The 21,825-nt window shown below is 44.0% G+C and overlaps 1 protein-coding gene across 1 annotated transcript; it reads right to left on the bottom strand.

Annotated features, from left to right (window-relative positions):
* Positions 1-880: 880 nt before the first annotated feature.
* fer1l4 (fer-1 like family member 4) lies at positions 881-21,547 on the bottom strand. The gene is made up of 49 exons (XM_073469240.1): positions 21,469-21,547; positions 19,875-19,930; positions 17,881-17,969; positions 17,644-17,743; positions 17,447-17,544; positions 16,968-17,012; positions 16,378-16,536; positions 16,204-16,264; positions 15,879-16,010; positions 15,720-15,782; positions 15,528-15,612; positions 15,279-15,447; positions 14,972-15,152; positions 14,245-14,431; positions 13,580-13,659; positions 13,214-13,339; positions 12,990-13,059; positions 12,609-12,712; positions 12,077-12,185; positions 11,615-11,822; positions 11,380-11,512; positions 11,183-11,283; positions 11,012-11,099; positions 10,815-10,931; positions 10,571-10,723; positions 10,088-10,283; positions 9,796-9,920; positions 9,346-9,480; positions 8,357-8,530; positions 7,849-7,959; positions 7,562-7,723; positions 7,280-7,454; positions 6,896-7,008; positions 6,651-6,767; positions 6,433-6,472; positions 5,694-5,794; positions 5,330-5,464; positions 4,916-5,035; positions 4,606-4,733; positions 4,349-4,519; positions 4,045-4,199; positions 3,557-3,738; positions 3,373-3,458; positions 2,786-2,884; positions 2,170-2,287; positions 1,909-2,032; positions 1,519-1,820; positions 1,196-1,296; positions 881-1,061 (listed from the first exon to the last, which is right to left on the bottom strand). Exons 1-49 carry the CDS (start codon positions 21,545-21,547, stop codon positions 881-883), a joined length of 6,144 nt encoding a protein of 2,047 aa, XP_073325341.1.
* Positions 21,548-21,825: the final 278 nt, after the last annotated feature.

Here is a 21,825-nt window from a genome sequence, read left to right as displayed (position 1 = left end):
AAAAGTCAGTAAGGTTCATCCTCTGGGGGACATGAACTTGTGTACAAACTGTCACAGGAATCCATCCAATAGTCGTACAGATATTTCATTATATACCAAAGTGGTGGTCAGACTGACTGAGCCGCGCTGTTAGTGTAACGTAAAATAACTCACCAGTGTTATCTGATAGTTGACATATTTGTGGCACAAACTGAACCTCATACTACATTTTCCATCATCATTTCCCGTCTAGTCTCTGAGGCAACATTCAAACATCATCAGAGTCTGAGAGGAAACAATCAGAGCGAGCGTCTGTAAACAAACCATTTCTCACTTCCTGTTGCTCAGCCTGAAGACGACATGAAGTCCGACCCTGACTTTTATTTCACTCCTCTAACCCTTAAAAGTCAAATTTATTAAACATATTTGTGAATCAGTTCTGAGTCAGTGCAAAATCAAACAAAAACATGAATGTATTTACTTTGAAAATACAAAATTTGCAAACACAACTATATTCACTAAACAAACCTACACTTGTACACAACAAAGTTAAAGTTTATGTTTCAGAAATGTGCTGATTTATCACAAATCTATCCAACGCTGCAAACCATCTTTAATTTACACAACATAAACATGTGACTTCAATCTGCAGTAATGTGTCTGGTAATTTCCTCTAGTGACGGAGAATCCCTGATTATTCCTCCATGACCCAGGCTGTGTTCATAATAATGAGGATTCTGGGTAATGCGGTTCAGTCAGTGTAAACACGTTAAATCATGAGTTTTACTGATTGGCTCCACAGAAATCAGGTTAAATGAAACTTCAGTCAGTCGTAAACTGGATCAGTGCAGACGGTCTGTTACGTCCAGGACAAGACGACGAAGACTTCCTGCAGGGGTCTTCATCCGTGGATAATGAGGGTGGAGATTTGCCCGGGCAGAGTGTAGAGGATGAGGAAGAGGAAGATGGCGAGGATGGCGAGGATGAGGATGGCGATGATGAACTTCTTGAACTTCTTCCAGATGAGGAAGATGAAGGTCTTCATCGGGTTGACGAACCAGGTGAAGCTGGTGGTGGGACGACTAGAGGGAGGACAGGAGACAGTTTACACCTGTTCACACCTGGACTGAGTCTACAGCAGGTCCAATCACTGTGTGTGTGTGTGTGTGTGTGTGTGTGTGTGTGTGTGTGTGTGTGTGTGTGTGTGAAGTCATACTTTGGTTTGTCCAGAGGCTCCGGCTCTTTGCGGGCTCGTCCCACAGGGTTGGCCTCCGCCTGCTCTAATGTCACCAGCTGAAGCTCTGCCTCCACCTTCCCCTGTACACACACACACACACACACACACACACATACACACACACACACACACACACACATTTTTACATTTCCAGTTCCTTCGTCTCAAAGACTACGAGTGTTTTTTAATCGGTTATCGGTTAAACATCTGAACACAAGCTTAAAGGCTTTTTACATTTTGTTCCATGACATAGAATAATACCAGCATTAGTATTAGTATTATTATATTATGTGTTTTTGTACCATGAGCAGGAAAGTGTTGCCGCTGCTGTCGGTGTACTGGATTTCCTCCGGTTTCATCTTGCTCCTCTTGTCCTTCTTCTTCTTCTTCTTCTTTCCCTTCTTCTTGGCCTCCTCTTTCTCCTTCTCCTCCCTCTCAAAGTCCTCGGCCGTCTTCAAACGGGTCAGCGGCCACCAGCCCTTCATCTTCTTGGCACGGAAGATGGAGAGTCGAGGGCCGGCCCGATCCTTCGCCATGTCGATCGTACACTTACCGGACGACTTCGCCCCTCGCACCATGTCGCTGAGGCGTAACTCTATAGAGCCTGAAGCAGGAAGAGGAACAGAAGACATTTACCTTTTTTTCTTTGAAAATATTTGAGATTTTTTTAATGCTGTCTGTTTGTTTCTCACCCAGGAAGTCGTTGGCAGCGATGCGGTCGTAGTCCCAGACCTGCAGCGTCAGAACGGCCGGCTGTCGAAACTCTGACTCCTCCAGAGAGAAAAAGGACTCCTTCTTCTTATACACCACCTCTTTCTACAGGACGGGAGGAGGACATTTATTCAACAGTAGACAGATTAATCAAGATGGAAAATAATGATTAGTTGCGGTTTTAGAGAGGCAGAAGAGCAAAGGTCAGGAGGTCAGTATAATGGCCAGGTTCAGGTGTGTACCTCAGTAGGGAGGTAGTCGAAGCGGAACACAAATCTCCAGTTGAAGTTTCCTTCTCCAGTCAGAGAGCTGAAGTGGACGTCAGTCTCCTGTTTCTCTCCTTCCAGCCCCTTTATCCAGCTGCAGAGAGCAGAAATGCCTCATTAGTTCATCAAGCCCTGTCCACTCCCTTTAGCCCGAAGCTAAAGCTAACAGGTCCTGGATATAAAGTCAGCATCATCACCAGTTTATGATTGAAATAAACAAATAGTGCAAACACTAATTAGTCCTCGTACCATACTGCAACTGCTGCACGACAATTTCCCTCTGGATAAATAACGGTCTGTCTTATCTTAATTGAAAAGAAACTAGAGATGCACAATAAATATCGTCCCTTTATTGGGAAGTATATATTATTGCCTATTTACCAGTATGGGTGAAAGTCTGGCCAATAAATACAACAGATAATGTGATAAAACATTGTTGTCGTTGTTGAAGAAGAAAACACGATTGCAATTTCGCAAAACATTTCACAAGAGTTCAGAGAGGAAGGAAAAAGTCTTAGTTGACCATCTCTTGTCTGTATCCGTTGACGTGTGTGTGTGTTTGTGTGTGTGTGTGTGTGTGTGTGAATCTAACCCTTTAACGTAGATGTCTGAGGACGGGTCACCGGTGAACGGGTTGACATCGTCCAGAAACACGTCATCAGTGTTCCAGATGATCACACGAAGCTCGTACCTGTCGTCATGGAAACAACAATAAAGGTTAAATATAGAGAGACGAAGTCCCGCCCCGTCCGGTTTCCCTCATGGGACCTTATTTCGGAAAAACTTTGTCTGGTAGTGAATGAAGAGAGACAAATCATCTTTTGATCCCGTTTGAATTGAATGTGCCGAGCTGGCAGCCATGTTGGTGTTGGCGACGTGTGTTGAGCGAGACGATGTAGTTCACTGAGCGTTTAACACAAAACTAGATGAGATTTTACCTTATTTACGACAAACAGAAACTCTCTTGACTTAGGTAATTATCTTTTAAACATCATATGTGTGACTCGTGGCACAATTCAATCAGGATCAAAAAATGATTTGTCTCTCCTCATCGACTATTGTACAACATTTTCATGAAATAAGGTCCCATGAGGTCCAGAGGAAGGGGCGTGACTTCCGCTCTCCATAGTAACTCCTTCTCTGTGTTATTGGACTGTATTTCAAAGTGTGTCGACCTACTGTTCGGGTAGGCGGGGCTTGATGTCAACAGGGGGCGGAGCCGGGATGTCCGTGGGAAACATGTCCACCCACATGTGAAGGTAACCCTGAAACATATACACATGTAGTAATGTGAGTAGTGATATGTTGTCATTACTGTTGCTAAGACTGTTCATACTGTAGTAATTGTTTGTGTTGTTCTCACCTGTGGCAGTCCAGGATTGTCCTGGTTCAGCAGGGACCGGATCTCCACATGTTCTGGGACCAGAGGACGAGCTCCAGGGAGGAACTCGTTCATCTCCCCCCAGCGCTGCAGCACGCTCAGGGCTGCATGCTCCTCCATCTCTGCCTGCTCCTCTGGAGAACGCTGGTTCTTCTTCAGCAGAGCTGATAACAACAACACTGCTGTCAGGGCTGTTCACACTGTTACTACTGAGAGTCTTATTAGAGCTCGCACAGCTGGAGGTTACTGCAGTGTGAGGGGAGCTGCAGTGGTACTATTGTGTCAGCAGTGATAGTAGCAGTGATAGAGAACAAGCAGTGGGACATGATTATGCATATTTGTGTCCACAGAGGGACAATTATGGACTGTCCCCTTCCACTTTGTACATTATTTTAACATATAATGACACCTCAGAATATATAATCTCTTACTGAATGACTAACTGCATCTGTCCTGTATGTCTATCCTACCTTCAGGTGTAGCGTCAGGTGGGATCTTGAAAATTTTGTTGAGGACTTTGACCTGAGATGTTCTGTACTCTGGAGACAGGATGCCGTTCTTCCTGCAGAGCTCAGCCAAGATGGCCGACGGCTTCTTCGCATCGCGCCACATATTGTAGCCGTTACTGGAGAGAGAGACAAGCAGAGGTACAGGTAAATGTTTAAAGTGTCACAATACTGGTTCTAACATTGTAGCACTGTTTCCTTTGTGTCCAAGTTCTGGTACCAGTGTGTCACAGATCTGAGACTAACATGATGTAGTTGTGGTACTAACGTGTCATAGTACAGAGCCAGTCCACAGGAGGCTCTGTGGCGGCTGTAGAACCGGTTCTCCAGGTCAACATGCGTCTCTCCAATGACATCATCAGCCCCCACGAGATCGTGGTCCAGTACTCTGACGACCAACTCTGTCTCGAGCGGGAAGGACACTGTGAATTCAAACACCCTGAAAGACAGTGTCAGAGATAAGAGACAGTCAGACAGACAGTCAGAGAGTGTCGGACAGGTGCAGGTAGACAGACAGGCACTGACTCTCCGAACGTGGGGTTGAGCTGTTTCGGGATGTATCGATCTTTGGTGTCCTGACTCTGCTGTCCAACTCGGACCACCAGATATGGGTCGGCTTTACCATTCGGGTCCGTGGGAGCCAGATTAGTGGCCTGAAGGACACAAACAGAGAGACAGTATAACATTAACACTGCATTATACCAATACTGTTAACCAATAAGGCAGCTGTAGGCAGGGACACTGTGAATATAACATAAGATATATATGATATAAAATGTTGGACTGTTCAAGTGAGTACGAGACAAAGACAGGCTGTAGATTGATAGATAGATACCTTGATGATGTAGACTCGGACCAAGACTTTGATGGCTGTATTTTTGGGGACTCCATTAGTGATCTGACACTTTGTGTCTTCTTCATCTCCTGAATCAATCGGATAAACCAGGAAGGAGCCCTGCAGAGGGAGAGGAGTAGTACTCAGCTGGGACGAGTATCCAGTAAAGATAATGTCCTAAGTAAAGTCTGTCAATGTCCTCGTACTCATTATAAAGAAAAATCCTCAGTGGGAGCTGAGTGAACTTCATTCATTCAGGTTTGTAGATATTTCTCTTACTCGTGTGATCACAAACATTGATCAGCTCAACTCTGAGGCTGTAATGGTGCTAATGGTGTATTCACTCATCCCTAATGGACAGTATAGAAAAAAATGTATCTTTAAAGTAACAGACAGAGTTTCCATCTACCATACCTTGTATTTTCCCATCAGCCTCTCCTCTTCATCCTCGTCGTCATCCTCACCACATGCTCTGCCTTTATACAGCGGGAAGATCTGCAGCCAGTCCTGAAACTGACTGAACTCTGACTCCAGATCACCTCCATACAGCTTGAACACGCACAAAAACACAGAAGATTACATCATATCTGTTCTGCCTCCACTCATCTGTCCGTCAACATCATGATTCAGACTGTCAGGAAAATTATGTTCTGAACAAACTGAATCCAAAAGTCCGATCCGGGATCTGGTTCGAATTACAGTCTGTCTAATGAGAGAAAAAAAGACTCTTAAGTGCAGCCTGGACTGACGGACTGGACTGTAAACGGTGACCTCACACCTTTAGTGTGGAAATCTTCTTGCGTTTGGGAGGCTCGATCTCTACCACCACAACATCCTCCTCCTCATCCTCAATGTTTGCCATGGTCAGATTCCCTCCATCTGAAAAAAACAGACAACAAACACAATTCTTGTAACATTGTTCATATTTTTTAGATCATGGTTTCTCTTATGTTTCACTGCATCGTGCAGCGCTTCATCTATGTCCACATATTTATAGCACTTTTTGGTCTTCGTCTGTTTCCTGGTTTGAGCCCCTTAGTTCAAATCTTAAAGGAGCTCGAAGGAACTTTAATTTTGTGTTGATTCTGGCGGCCCCTGTGGATAAAAGTGGTATGAGCACTACCTCCTCCTGTCATAAACATCTTGATCTGGCTAGTGCGTTCATTTGTTTTGAAAGCAAGTGTGTGAAAGATGTATTGTGTGTCTTTTTAAGACTATTTTTCATTTTTAAGCACAGCAGGAAGCACAGTGATGAGGGAATGTATCTATTTGTAGCCATAAAAGATGAATAACTTTAATAGAAACAGGAAAAAACTACGCTGACTTTTTATTTGCAGAGACAAGTTTTTTCACATTGTCTTGTTTCACCAGAGCATCATCAAGTGGACATTAGAGGAACTGCAGCTGAAGACACTTCAGCTTACCGTCAACTCTCAGCATATTTCTATTCAACAGACACATATTTTAAAATACACATTATTATCACTGAAATACCAAAGTAGAAGTTAAAACTTCACCTGTTTCTGCTTGTTCCTCCGCCTCCATCTCCTCAGCAGCCTGCAGACGGTCAACACATCAGACATGGTGAGCAATCTATTGTTGTAGTTATTCTGGTATTTAAAGCTGACGTGTATATCACATATTCAATGTAAAGAAATTCAGTTTTAACATGTCTTATTCAGACAACATAATATTACATGTCGGTCCCTGACAGACAAGTAAATCAGTGTCTCACCTGTCTCTCCATCTCCTCCATTGACGCGTAGTATTTGGACCACCAGTCCAGTTCCTCCTTCTCAGGCAGCTCCTCCTCCAGCTCCTCGCCGCCCTTCATCAGCTTCTTCAGAGGAGCCTGAGGGGGCAAAGTGTCAAGTCATTATTTCATTCTTAAAAGTGAAACATGGATTCGATTTGTCTGAACAGTTTCAGGTTTTATGTTTTTAACACAGAGGAGGAAGTGGGAGAGTTTAACATACGTACATTAACCAGCTTGATGGGGTTGAGGGGAATCTTTGACTGTTTAATTGACAGACCGCTGAGTCCAATTTTCTTCACTGATGTCAGAGGAGTGACTGGCATCATGGTCTTCCTCACTGGAGAGACACAAAGACAGACTGTGTTCATGAGAACTGAAGTACGAATCCCAGAGAGCACAGCTGTGAGAAACACTCAGTCACAGAGCTTCAGACTTCAGATTGATGTTTGTCGATCTTTGTCGAACTCACTGGATACATTTGAATCAATTCACATTCTAGTTCAATTGTGCAAACATAATTGACCGATTGCTGAATAAACAAAAAACTACCTTTAAGTAGACAGTACTTCTGTGAATCCTACCTTCACTACTTCTTTACTCACTCTTACCCTTTGGTTTTGGCTCCTCCTCCTCCTCGTCTGGCTCCCCCCCGAGCTCAGGTGGGGCGTAATCCATGAGGCTCTGAACCACATACGACCCGACCAGAGCGAGTCGACCGAATGCCCGATGCTCCACCACGAATAACGTCAGAGGAGGGTGGAGGTAGGCCTGCTCCGGCAGCTCCTGATTGGACCAAACACAGGAAGAGGAAAACAGGAAGGAGGAAGTTAGCCGTGTTTCTGCGTCATATCAGCATCTCTTTAAGTCAGATATGTGGATCAGACACTGACCACGTCGATGTAGCGGACCAGCTCTTTGAAGTTCGGATGAGTCTTGAAGTTCTCGATCTCTTCAGACTCCAGCTGTCGTCCTGCACACTCCATCTTCACCAGGGGGCGCGACACCTCAAACAGCTCCACCCGCTTCAGCTCCCGTAGACCCCAGAACAGCACCTGAACACAAAAATGCACAGGTAGCATCCTTTACGACCCAGTTACCTCACAGATTCAACAGCCTGATGTCCCATAAAACACTTAAACACATCTGCAACATGTCAAAGGCAGCGTGTGTGTGAGACCTCAATCCTGAAGGTCTTCAGAACGGGTCGGACTCCTTCTGGGATGACGTAATATCTCTGCTCCTCCAAGTAGGTCAGATCCTGAGGGTCCACACTGCTGGGCAGACGGGGCTGCAGAGGGGAAACAGTTTTTTCTGTTTACTATCTAAGAAAAATCTGTATACTGTTATATTGTGGTTCGTTGAAGGATAATTCTGGGTAATTACAACTCTTTTGGCGATTTTTCTCCATCATTCCTGTCAGTAAACAAAACATTGTAAGCAGCACTGTAATCTTTGTTTCACTTTTGACTGCCAGGCAGGTGATTAGTGCCTCTGCCTTAGTGTCTACTGGGAGCGAAAGAGAAGAATAGATGTGCGTCGTCAGCATAGAAGCGTCCGGAGAAGTTTTCTATATCACCTGCTAGGAGCAAACCTTCATGCAGGATCTATCAAACAGTATTCCCATCTCAGCTATAGACAATGCCAAAATTAAAGTTTTCAAAAACTACTAAAATCAGCAGTGTCACCTCTCCAAACCCAGAGTAGTCCAGCTCGATGAGCTCAAAGGAGGCCAACAGCTCTCCAGCGGCCGCCCTCCCCAAGTTGATGTCATAGAAACGGAGGAGCGGTTTCTTGTAGTACTGCTCCACAGTTTTAAACTCCGGCTCAGCAAAGGCTCGACCCAGAAGCTTCACTCCTCCCTGCACACACACACACACACATAAATAGAGACAGAAGCAGGATGTAGGATTACATGGGCTGCCTTCTAATAATTTAGTATGTCCCAGTAGCTGAAATAATCATAATTACAAACTAACTTAACAAATGTAAACAAAAACTGAACAAATTTCCGCTTTTACTGCTTTTCAGCATGTGGCTCTTCCAAGTGGTGTTGCCGTACCCAACTGCCTAAGACAGCGGACACATTCGAGCATGCCCTAGTCAGACCGGGCTGCTGCTCACATCAGGTTGTTACAATGTCAAATGCAGACTGCCAGCATGTTTTTTCTGGCTATTCAGACCCACAACCGTCTGTGCAGTGAAAAATACATCACATCGACTGAGTCACCAAGGTCAATGTGATGTCTTTTAGTATGCTTTTTTCTTTTTACATTTCGTGCTACAGACTGTGGCAGATGCACGAGAAGAGGGTCAACGTTCAAGGTGCGTGCTGCATGCAACAGTAGGGAAGAGTCTTTTCTGATAAGAAAAGCCTTCAGTGCCATTTATTGCTCTTCTCTCAATCTAATATACTCTCGAGTTCTGATGTAACTGATGCCTTAGTAGCTGTGCTAACCTCTTTAGGAGCCGCCATTGTTGTTTTAAAGCAAACAGTCACTTCTCTCACTGGTCGTCACACCTGTAGCTGACAGCAGTTCCTCATAGGACACCAATTGGTTGAACCACTGTTGATTTTGTGAGTTTGCATATCCAGCTGCGTCCCAAGGTAAAGTACGTACTGAAGGTAAAAACAGTATGTGATTTGGAACAAAGGTAAGAAGGACGCCGGTGTTACCATGGGGTCATAGTTGTAGATGTTGATGATGATGAGGGGCAGGTCTTGTTGAAGTTCCTCCTTCGTTCCCTCCAGCAGAACTCTGTCAAACAACAAACTCTCACACCAGGCTGGAGAGAGAGTATCAGACTGCACCTGAACACACACACACACACACACACACACACACACACATGAAGTTCAGTTTACTGGTATTATTCACATGCTTGTTTCTGATTGGCGGGTTACAGTAAACCAGCTACATTTTATTTTAAAAGAGAAAAATACTGGTGTTGTGATATGTTTCTAAACCATGAAGACTTCAGACAGTTTGTCAGTGAGCAACAGTCGAAAGTGTAATTTGTTGGATTGATTTCACAGAGCGGGTCGATGCATGTGCAGTGCCACAAATTTGAAATCAATGTGCCCAACAGTTACAACCATTTAAACCAGAGGGAGCGTTGCATCTACCTTGGTGACCTGGCACTGTGTAGAGAAGAGGACCTTTGCGAAGGGATCTGATAGGCCGTCACTATCAGCAGCCATCAGGCCACGCCCCTGGTACAGGTGACATCGTAGCTGGAAGTACCTGCTGTCTGCAGAGAGAAAGAGAAAGAGAGAGGTCTACCTTTACATGACCAGGTGCAGATATGGCTTCATGGATCACAAGTACAAATACAACTATTCAATGACAAACTTCCGTGTCCTGAACATTTATCCTGTGCAGAATCTAAACCAGCTGCTGGAGTTTCAGCAGACTCACCCTGACAGGACAGACTGACAGGAAGCTTCCTCCTCCCCTGTTGGACCGGCCTCCTCTGCTCCTCCTCCTCCTCTTCATAAACTGGCAGAAACTCCTCTGGCAGGCAGGTGATGGCCTCTTTGCTGTACTTGGCCAGACCGACCCACAGGTAGACCTCCAGTTTTGCAAAGATCTCGCTGGCTGAACCTCCTGGAGACTGAAAAAGACAGACAGACCGGTGAGCACTATCCATGGTTTTAGAGACAGAATAGCAAACAGCAAGTGACATCAGCTGCTTTTTATTTTACTGCACCAGACGCCTTTAAAATCCTTTTAGAAATTTGAACTTGTCCTTCAAAATAAAAGCCCAGTGATTAGTTTGTGTTTCTTATATCTTTTGGCCATCCCAAAACAGGACGCATCACTTGTATCATCAACGATTTTAGAGACAGAAACATGAGCTCCATCAAAGATTTTAAAAGACATCAGTGTTGGAGCGGTTACCTTCATGTAGAGGGTGGTGACTCGGCCACTGTCCCGCCCCCTCTGCTCCTCCACCAATGAGAAGATGATGGAGTAGGTGGGGATCCTGACATAAGCCAATCGCTTTCTTCCACTCAGTAACCACAGAAATACATCTGGGATGGTAGTTTGGGGCTGGAGAGAAGGTGGTGGAGGGAAAGGTGTCAGACCTCAGAACATGTTGTAACCTGTGACATCATTGTGGTGACCTATGGTGACCTCTGACCTCTTTAGCCAGTCTGCGGAGTGTCCTCAGGAGTTTCCTGGCGTCCATTAAACGCTGTTTGGCCGTCCGCCTGGTGACTCTACGCCTGGCCCTCACTGCCTGTCTGGCCAGCAAGACCTGGAGACAGACAGACAGACAGACAGACAGTCAGACAGGTAGACAGGTAGATGGCAACAGGTAGAAAGAGAGACACTCACCAGATTCTTCTTGATGAACTCCTTCCTGCATCTGTCCAGGTTGTTGGGACGAGACTGAGACCTCCTGTCTGAGTAAACACTGAACTGTCTGCAGAGAGACAGAGAAGACAGACATGTGGACAAATCAGATCAAACTAAATCTAATCTAATTTTCTGAAGGAGTAGACTTACTTGCAGGAGGCCACCAGCTCCAGCAGCACCTCCACCAAACGCTCCTTAGCTTTACTCTTCGGCCTCCTCAGGAGACGTTCCACCTCATCGAGACCGATCTCCTGAAAGAGTCGTGAGGAGCAGAGGAGGAAATGTGATGAGAGTTTGAAGGCATTGTGTTCTACATATCAATGAATAAAGAAACTCTTGACTCTCACCAGCCTGTCGGCCATCTTGTTGAGCCAGTTCGCCTGATAGAGACGAAAGCTGTGATCCTCAAACTGACACCAGATAAACAGACAAGGCTTCTGCCTTATAGAGGGGGGCTGGAGAGGAAGACACTGGAACGACCTGACAGACAGACAGACAGACGGACAGACTTGAGTTTGGAGAAGTGGCAGAAAGTGAATGCATTGTGTAGAAGTTACCTGTGCAGGTGCACTAGTTACTTACCTGTCGTACTCGGTGGGCTGCGGTCTCATGGCAGCGGACACAGATCTGTTCTCAGGTTCGGGACTCAGCACCTCGTCTTTGTCCAGCTCCTCCTCTGACTCCAGCAGACCCTGCACCTCCTCATTGAGATCCTCCCTGCTCCTCCTCAGCTCCTCCTTGCTCTGACTCTTCTTGGATCTCCCAACCTCGACAGCCTTCCCATAATTCCCTGCCAGAAACAGAACGGAAGATGAAGCGCAAGGGTTTGATGTTGAAAATGAAATTCCACATCTGAACTCCAGGTAGCCAAAAATGTTGCTTGCAAACATCAGCTCATTTTGAACCAAAATTAGTCCACACATCCAAAACTGAGAAAGATATTATTTTTGGTAAATTGTGATGAATGATGAAAATAAGTGCTGCAAGTTGTTGGTGTGTCTGTAAGCCAACTGTCTTATCCAGCACATAGAGTACACAACTTACCGATGGAGAGTTCAAAGCTCAACGGTTTGGTTCCCACAGACGGGTCTATCATAGTGACTTCAAACAGAGATGCAAACAACAGGAAGTCCTCCCTCTCTCCCAGGTAACCCTGAAGACAGAAAATATTACGAAAAATCTGAGAAGTGCTCGATGTCATTCCTCTGTTTTGTACCTGAAACACCTTCTGATTTATTTTCATTTCAATTCTTTCTCTTCTCTTTTCTCTTTCAACTGTAATATATAGAAAAGGAAATAAGAAATTGGAGGAAGACAGTAAGACAGAAGGAGGAGAGGCAGAAATGGAGAAAATGTTTTTGAAGTGTGCTAATGAGAAAAAAGAATTTGGGAAAGAAGAAAAAGAAACCGAATTTCAGGAAAAGTGTGTGAACATAAAAAGGAAACATTGGAAGAACAAAGTAGAAATGATACAAATTGGAGTCATTTATTATAAATTATTAGATATCACAGACACAACCAAAACAGTTTATTTAAAGGGGATGATGATGATGATGGTGTTGGTGACTTCACTAACCTCAGGGAGAGGATGAGTCTCCTCGACCTCCACTGTAACGGCCTCTGGTACCTCAACTCCTGCATCTCCTGAGTCGTCTACCAATCCGCTGGCAGCTGGAGACGCTATGACGACAGCAAGTAAACAAACTGATTAATAAACTACAAAAATCTCAGTTTTCAAAAATATATCTGTATACATGTGGAGAAGACCTATATGTTGGAGTGTACTCTCTGATTATCTCACATTGAGGAGAATTTACATTTTAATTTATGTTTGTGCACAAAAAAACATTAAACTGTTCTCCGTTGTGTTTCACCAACATTCTTATATGATGACCACAGTGTCCCTTTAAAAGTTGTATTTCTGATTTCTCCTGCCTCTCCTCCTCACCAGACTGACCTTCCCTCTTCTCCTTCTTCTTGCTGCTCCTCTTCTTCGTCAGTCTCAGCTTCCCCAGCGCTCCTTTCATCTTCGAGGACACACGAGAGAGAGTCACATAAGAGTCAGTGGGGTCATTTGAGATCAGATGCTGAGATCAGGGGAGTATCATTAAGATCACGTAAGATTTATTAGATTCTGTGGTTGCCAGGGTAACAACCTGAGAAACAGAAAGTAGGAGGTACCTTTCCCATGGCAGCTGAGCCTGTATCCACGGTGACGGCGGAGGGGGAGGAGTAAACCTCCACAGTGAGGCCAAGGAGGATTCGACCACGGTAGTAGATTCCTTCACCCAGACCCTCGTTCAAAGCCTGGAGAGGAGAGATGGTTAGTCCAGTTCGGTCTGGATCAGTTTTGTTTAGTCTGTTCTAAAAGATCACTACAAAGCAGGGTTAATACAGCACAATGCTAAGCTAACCAGCCACTGGCTGTAGCCTTAAAATTACTGTACAGACACAAGAATAGTATCAATCCTCCATTTAAATCTATGAAAAAAGTAAATAAATGTGTTTCCCAAAATGTTGAATTATTGATTTAAATGTCTGGTTTACCTGGTGGACGTCTCCAAGGGTAGAGTTCTGAGGGGAACCGTACAGGTTAACCCAAGATGGACCGAAGGTGGGGTTAAACCCTGCAGACGGACAGATATCGTTCTGTTACCAATAATTTTCAAATTAAAGCTGTTATTCAAAAAATGTCACAATCAAGTAAAGGCTGGTCTCCCTTAAAAGCTCAAACTGTAAAATCATGTCACAGACAGTGTACACACACATCACTTCAACAGCACCAGGTCCAACATCACAACAACAGAGTCATATCATACAACTGTTTCTATTTTAAACACTGATTCCAGTCACTTCTATTTACTTTTGGTCGCTGCTAAACTACGGTCAGTTAAACTCAACAGATGTTTCAAATTAAAAGCCTATCAGGAAACAGGGTAGAAGTGCCCTTCAAACACTGAAAGACTTTTGATGTGAAGTATATGAGCCAGAGGTGTTGAGTTAATTGAGAGAATCAATTTGTATTAATTTGTGAATAACAAAAAACAAGAAGGTTTCTTACTGAAACATGATCAAATAAAAAATAAAGGCCTGTCTCTAATAAAAGCCAGTTTCAGATAGAGACCTGGTTCCTCTCTGCGGGTGAGGTAGAGAAACATTAGATAAAAAGAAAATGATTGTGTATTGTAAAATGTGTAAACTGCAGGTCGCACCGTTCCTGGTGTGATCAGAAATCTGCTGAAGGTCCAGGAAGTGCGTTGCCAGGGCGATGTCTCCCATCTTGGCATCATCAAGGATCTGAACTCTGATTCGCTGAGCCAGAGGAGGAAACTGCTCAATGAAGGAAATCTCCTCGTTCCAGACTGGACAGCTGGTGGCGCTGGCAACTGACGTCTCCCCCTAAATACACACACAGACAAACAGACACACACAAACACACAAACACACAAACACGTGGTACACTGTCTGATCTTCAATCTGATCTTACTTAAAAAAAAAGTCAAGGAAACCAGAACCTCCAAATTACCAAGTAAAGTAGAATTTAATATTCTTCTTTAATTGGTTATTCTGAAGTAATACGTTTCCTGACTTTGTTTAAAGTAAAGTCAACTTTTAAAATTTACAGTGTCGGCTACAGTTTTTGGAAAATTTCAAATTTAGCGACTCCTAGATAATAAGAAATCTTCAACCAAAAAGGCTCCAAGAACTATGGAGCCAGAGGAACAAAACTAGTAAATAAAGGTCAGTAGGCTCCCAAAATTTCATGAACCATCAGACAGTCCAACACCCCCAGAGCATAAATGTTTGTGGGATCTGGAACTTTTGTACAGGAACTAAAAGTAGTGTTTGGGTCCTCCAGTTGAAACACAGTTTAAGTTTCTGAGTTCCTCAAAAGGTGGATGAAAATTGAATAACAAAAACGTTTACACGTCTGAGTACCTGTTGTCCAGCAAAGGTCACTTGTACGTAGGGATCAATGAAGACTGTCCGTTCAGTGACCTTGGACATCTTAGCCATTAGCCCCGCCTCCATGGTGGGCAGACCCTCTGCCTTGTAGATCCGGACACGAAATCGAGCCCACGGACGCTCAGAGGCCATTCCACGAGGAAGCAGCAGGTTCCTGCAGGAAAAACAAACGAGCTTCAGAACCACGTTGGACCAGCTGATTCATGACTACCATCACAGCTGTTTTTTTGTTAACGATGTTGACGATCCATTACAGTACTCTCAATGTGTTGTCACTGACTTCTCTATGTCCTCACTGGCTCCGCTCGAGGACGATGGTGGCAGACTGGGTATGCTCAGAGCCTCGCCCTTCATCAGCACACTGAGACTGGCCTTGACGTAACCTTTGATCCCTGACCTGGTGTCTGCTGGGTCGGTGAGAGGAGCCCACTTCTGGTAGAAGCGGTGGTCTGGAGATACAGAAAGGACAGTTGTCTGGCAGTACTGCAGTATTTTGATCAGAGTACTGCAGCGTGAGAAGTACTGGTACCTGGCTGGTTGTACACAGTGGATAGGTCAATCTTAAAGGTTCCAATGTGGGTCATCAGGAAGGCCAGAGTCCGCCTGTGGACCACCTGAGAGGAGGTGACATTACAGGTGTTCACGTTGGCCACACCCATGTCTCTCACCATGGCAACAGCAGGAAACAGAAATGAACAAACAACGAAACAGTGCGACTGACCTTTATCTCGATGACTTTATCAAAGAGGATCTGTGGGTTCTCCTGAAACTCAAACTGGAAGTTCTGAAAGAGGAGAGCAGGTAAACGTCTGTATCTTACTTCGCTGTACTGCATTCTAGTGTATTCTAGTGTATTCTAGTGTACTCGTCTCTGCTGTACCTCATTGTAGAAGGGGCAGTTGGTGGATTTCTGTGTCGCTGTGTTTTTTTTCTGATTTCCCACTCTGATGAAAACTGCAGGGTTGATGTTCACTCCAACGAGCTTCTGAGCCTCCAGGATGTTCACATTCACCTGCGCGCACACAACAAAACAGCTGGAACTGAATGAACCCTCGTCACCCAACCCATATCAGTGGGACGGCGCCTGTAAGGGGCTAAATATCACCTCAGGATCCTCCAGGAGGAGCTTCAGGGGGTGGCTGGAGAAAACAATGCCTGGGCGACCTTTTGTAAGCAGTCAAAAATGGATGGATGAATGAACTCACCTGGAAGCTCTGGACTCTGGGCGCCGCAGCAGCAGCACTTCTGGTCATCGGCCTGCAGCGACTACACACACAAAAACACACACGGACGAGTTGACAGAAGGCAGACCGACAGACAGACAGACAGACCGACAGACAGACAGACAGACAGACAGACAGACAGTAAGATAACCAGACCTCAGCAAAGGAGTGAAGATAATGGAAGCCTCCAGGTCCATCAGGTCATCATCATAATCATCATCATCGTCCTCATCTTCGTCCCCAGTCCTGACCAGGCTTCGCCCCAGACTCCGAGCCTCTCTCTCCAGCTGACCTGGGCGAGTGACAGTCAGCTGACTGAAAGAGACAGAGAGAGAGAGAGAGAGACATTTTCAGTGTGCTTTGATTTGAGTTGGTAGAAGGGTGGGTGTCTTCATACGGCTAAAGAACAGACCTTCACTTACATGATGAAAACATGATAAGTTGTTGTATTTAAAGGTGAAATCAAACCCCAATGGGATAGAGTTAAAAGCGCAGGGAAAAGCTAGTAAGTAAACCTTGAGTTTAGATTATTTTATCACAGGGAAGTGAAGCAAAATGTAAGATTGCATCTCAACATCGAGGTAAGATGATTTCTTTACAGGATCCAGTGGATGAGGATCAAATTCGAGTGTTCAGACTAGAATCCAACTGATACTTGAACTTGTCAAATATCATCTTTTACATCAGTATCAGTACCGAGTAGCTCTGGTTTGGAAGATGAACGTGTGAGTCATGTAATTTCTCACCTTTCAGGGTCATCAAATCCGTCATTCCTGATGACCAGAGCTGATCTGAGGACGAAGGAAGAGAAACAAAATGACAAGAGAAACAAGAATCATTTGTTCACTCTGACCTTTTGTTGGAGGTTGATTGTTTTGTCTTTTCTCAGAGTTTGACGAACGGTTTCCTTCTGCTGCCAATCTTTGTGTTAAGGGAGGCGAAATTTGTCCTGATTACGTCCTTTCACAAAGACAGACTATGGCTCTAGGTCAGATAGACATCAGATAGATAGATGTCTGGATTTATCTGTCCCACAAAGCTGTCTTCCATCTTAAGTAACAAAACATGACTGAATGAGCAACTGCTGCTTATTTTCTAAAATATCAAAACTCCGTACTGGACTTACAGAAGTCGTCTCAAATCACCGAAAACAGTTACAACAACTAGAGACGGCTGTTTTTACAGTTTACTGGAGAAGTTTTTCTCCAGTTCTCGGTGATCTTACTCATCCTCCTCCTCTTCGACTTTCAGGAAGTCGAGTCCGTCCCAGCTTCCTGCTGTTCCCTCAACTGGATGATACCGAATATCCAACTCGATGTAGATCTACAGAAAGACAAAGTGAGACCAAAAGACAACAACAAGTGATACGACAGTGTGTGTGTGTGTGTGTGTGTGTGTGTGTGTGTGTGTGTGTGCACTTACATCAGTCAGGCTGTAGTTAGCATCAGTGAGCGGTTCCCGTAGCAACAGCCTCCCTGAGGTAACAACATGCTGGAGACTGACAACCAGCTTACCGAGCAGTCTATACACACACACACACACACACACACACACACACACACACACACACACATTTTTAGAATTTGAAACAATATGCGTTTATGTGTATCTTGTGTGTGTGTGTATGCATGTGTGTGTGTGTGTGTGTGTGTGTGTTACCTGTTGGAGAAGACTTTACTGTAGTTGTAAACACTGATGGACAAAACTTCATCTCTGATCACTTTACCATAGTGAGGCCAACGGAAATGCTGCACACACACACACACACACACACACACACACACACAGGTTACTTTCCTCGTTGTTTCCTTAATGCTCCGAAATGTCACAGCCTTCTTCAGCCGATAGAAATGGCTCAAGTGACCCTGCACAAAACTTTAGTCACATGATAACAGGTGGTCATACATCAGATATATGAGGGGAGATGGTAACAAAGATGGTCCGTGATGTTGGATGTGAGGTTTAAGGTTCAGTGTCTTGCTCAGCTCAGCCCCGCGATCAATGACCAACACACTCCTGAGTGTGTTGGTCATTGATCACGGGGTGATCTCCTCCTGAGACACAGCTGCTGTGTTAATATCAGGAAAACTGCAAACTACAACAGAGAAAAACTCAAACTAGAGTTTTCTATACAACCATTTATTACTATGTGCTAAGTTTAGGCACACACACACACACACACACACACACACACACACACACACACAGAAAAGCACCTGGTCACACCTGAAGAGCAAACAGCAGCCTGACTCAGTGGCTGCACACAGAAATGTAGCTCAGAGACTCACGGCTGTGCTCACGTCACACAGTGGTTACTGTAATTTACATAATCTCACAGGTCAGCAGAGCTTGTGTCAACAAATAGGTGGTGATGTTGTTTCTGCTTCTTGAAATCACGTAATAAAGTTTGTTTCCTGGAGAACGTCATCAGTCTGATGCAGAAATGTTTCATTTTTCGTGTCTCTCCCATTTACTACTGTGAACCAGCTACTTCTGCAGCGATCTGTAACTTCACCACGTCAAGTTTCTTAATGTCTGGAAACTCGATTTACTGCTCATGTTAGAGTCGACTACTGAGTGTCTATCATTCACTGACAGAGTGAAGAAAGGAGACAGGTTAACAGCTCGTCTACAGAGAAGATGTTTCAGTGAAAGTTTCACACTTAAAGTCTACTTTCTTCCAATTTTTAGGTACGTAACAGTGAGCCTGTGTAAACAGACAGAGGACTGTCGGCAGTGCACGTTTCAGCACACCATGGATGTGTTGAAAATTTACATTTCTTTATGTTGCAACTTCAATTTTTCTATTTTATGTTGTGACGACAATGTGCTTATGCTCTGGTTAGGTTCAGGCACAAAAACAACTTGGTTAGGGTCATTGTTTTGGCCTAAAATACCTGGTTTAGTCATCACAAAAATGGTTTCAAAGTCATCAAAGTTATTACAGTTCATCCTCTGAGGATTATAAATGCCTGTACCAAAATTCATAGCAAAACTGTACAATACTTGTGAAAACATTTCACGGAAAAGTCAGAGGATCACCACCGTCATGAACGTTCATCCTCTGGGGACCATGAAGGTCTGCGTTAAATCTCAAAACAATCCATCGAATAGTTAATAATAATGAGAAGAAGAAGAAGAAGAAGAAGAAGAAGAAGAAGAAGAAGCATGAATTCTTCCTCTTGCGTTGGTTTTGGTGGTTGCTGTTTCCTCGCGGAGCCTCGCTGGGCTCCACCGAGCGCAGCAGAATAAAACAGAATCACGTCAGCTGAAGGTGTGTGTGTGCTGAAGGAGAGGTTGTGAGTTCGTGTGTGTTCAGTAGGAGTGGTACAGTTTCCTATCAGCAACATTAAAATAGTTTTCAATCTGAAGCAGACAAACAGCTGCAGCTACCTGCTGTAACACACACACACACACACACACAGGAGAAACATGATGAGGGTCATGTGATCTGAAATCTCAGCAGCTCATCATCCTCACAGCTGTTTCTAACTGAACTGTAACTCAAAAGTACAGACTGTCGTCAGGAGAAGGGCCCTGATCTTAACTTGTCGTCTAAATGTTTTTTCCTGACTGGTTATAATGATGACATCATCACCCTGTCCTGTGCTCTGATTGGTCTGATTATGTCCTCAGTGACGTGGTTTACTGACCTCGTTGAAGATAGCCAAGTTTTCACACTGCAGGACTCTGGTTTTATGGGTGAAACCTGGAGGACAGACAGACAGACGGGTAACCATAGCAACAGTGCTGATGCATCCGGGTGATGCTGGCTGACGACACAAACTTCACTATTGATTTTAAATTGACTAGAAACACATTTTAAAAACACAAAGGAGGATTACAACACAGGTGGCCCTTGATGACGGACTCCCAGGTGTCCACAAAGCGTCTGGAAGTCGCAGGATCCCAAATTGAGCTGAAGAGACTTTATTTACACCCTCAACACACGGTTGAGCTCGGGCACCCACTTCAGACGGGGCGAGTGCTGTCAGCCTAGCAGCTACAATCGAGGTTTTAGCTTAAAGGGGTGTAAATGACGTCGATCTCGGGGCTCTCGGAGACTTGGATTATGTCGGATGAGCTTTTTGCTTTTGTTGTTTGCTGTGAAGAATACTGAATTTTCATTTTATGGTGAACTTATCCTTTAACGAAGAAGTACTTGGTTCATTTACTCAAGTAAAAGCTTCTGTTACAAGTAAAACTCAAGTATTTTAATAAAACAGTCCAAAAGTCTGAGCATCTACAGTAAATACACCACAGTCTTACACACTTGCAGTCTTAAAGGACAGGTTCACATTTTTCACAAGTCATTAATACAATAGTCAGGTGCTGATATGAACTGTTTTAAATACATTTTTGCTCCCTGTAATCATTCCTCCTGTTCATACTGGCCACCAACAGATTTCCAACATGCTCCCATTGAAATATTCAGTCCTCTAAAGTTTATCTGCAGTTTAAATTCACACAGTCTGACTTAGTCAAACCAAGAGGATATCTTCCAAAGTTAACGACATTTAAGTGTAAAATTTCCTCCTTGTGTTTCCCTGGACAATATTTCTTTGCTGAGCTGCAGTGGCCGGACAGTCATTGATTCAAACATCAGAGTCAGTAAATACAAACAACAACACATGACTCTGCTGTTGTTTCACCTGTCGTTGAAACAGGAAAGGTAAACAAAGGTTTAGGTGCATTTAGGAACTTTCTATTTTATGTTAATCGACTCTTCTACTCAACTAGAATCTATTTTACAGGAGTTTGTGTTTCAGATTAAATAAAAACATGATATAAACTGTTTAAAATGAGTTCCACATTGACCAGCTCAAACATTAAAATGCTACTTACTTGTTCATGTATAATAATTAGTAATCCAGTATTATATACAGGCAAATATAAAAATGTGAAAGGAAACAGTCTACATCAAGAGCACTTTCACTTTTGATAAATGGCCACTTTGCCATTAATACTACTCTACCTTTACTTAAGTATATTTTTGAATTCAGTAAATTTAAAGAAGCTGCCAAACTGTCACAAAGTTAGAAGCTCACTTTTGTATAAAATGTCTTCGTATGATGTTGAGTTGAGAAGCCGAGAACAAACCAGGAGGACTGAAGGTGACTGAAAGTACACTATAGAAGGGTAGTCCACATACTTTTGGACGTAGAGTGTACAATATCTATACAATATATAATAATATATAACATAACGAGGCATTTTATCCACGACAGGTTAGTGTGTGTTACTGACCTCTGAAGGAGAGTTCCACCTTTCTGTCAGATCGTCCCGGCAGGTTGGAGATCCTCCTCAGATTCACACTGATGGACATGATGATCCTGATACCTGTTCACCTGGTCACCTGTCTACCTGGTCTACATCGTGTCTCTCTGCTCTCTTCTGTCTTCTCCCTTCAGCAACTGGAAACTAACTGCTGTGTGTGTGTCGTCTGTTTAACAGGGTGATGGGAGGCACCTGTGTGTGTGTGTGTGTAACTGTACATGGAGGCGTGTGTGTCTGTTAGGGCAGGTCCTCTCTAATGTTTGAGAAAGCAAATAGAGTTGCTCAACTAGTTTCCTCCTTAAAACACACACACACTCACTACTGAAA

The sequence above is a fragment of the Pagrus major genome, chromosome 6 (assembly GCF_040436345.1).
Source record: "Pagrus major chromosome 6, Pma_NU_1.0".
In the NCBI taxonomy this organism is placed as follows: domain Eukaryota; kingdom Metazoa; phylum Chordata; class Actinopteri; order Spariformes; family Sparidae; genus Pagrus; species Pagrus major.
Note: the sequence above shows the minus strand (reverse complement) of the source record. Positions and strands in the feature narration are given on the sequence as shown.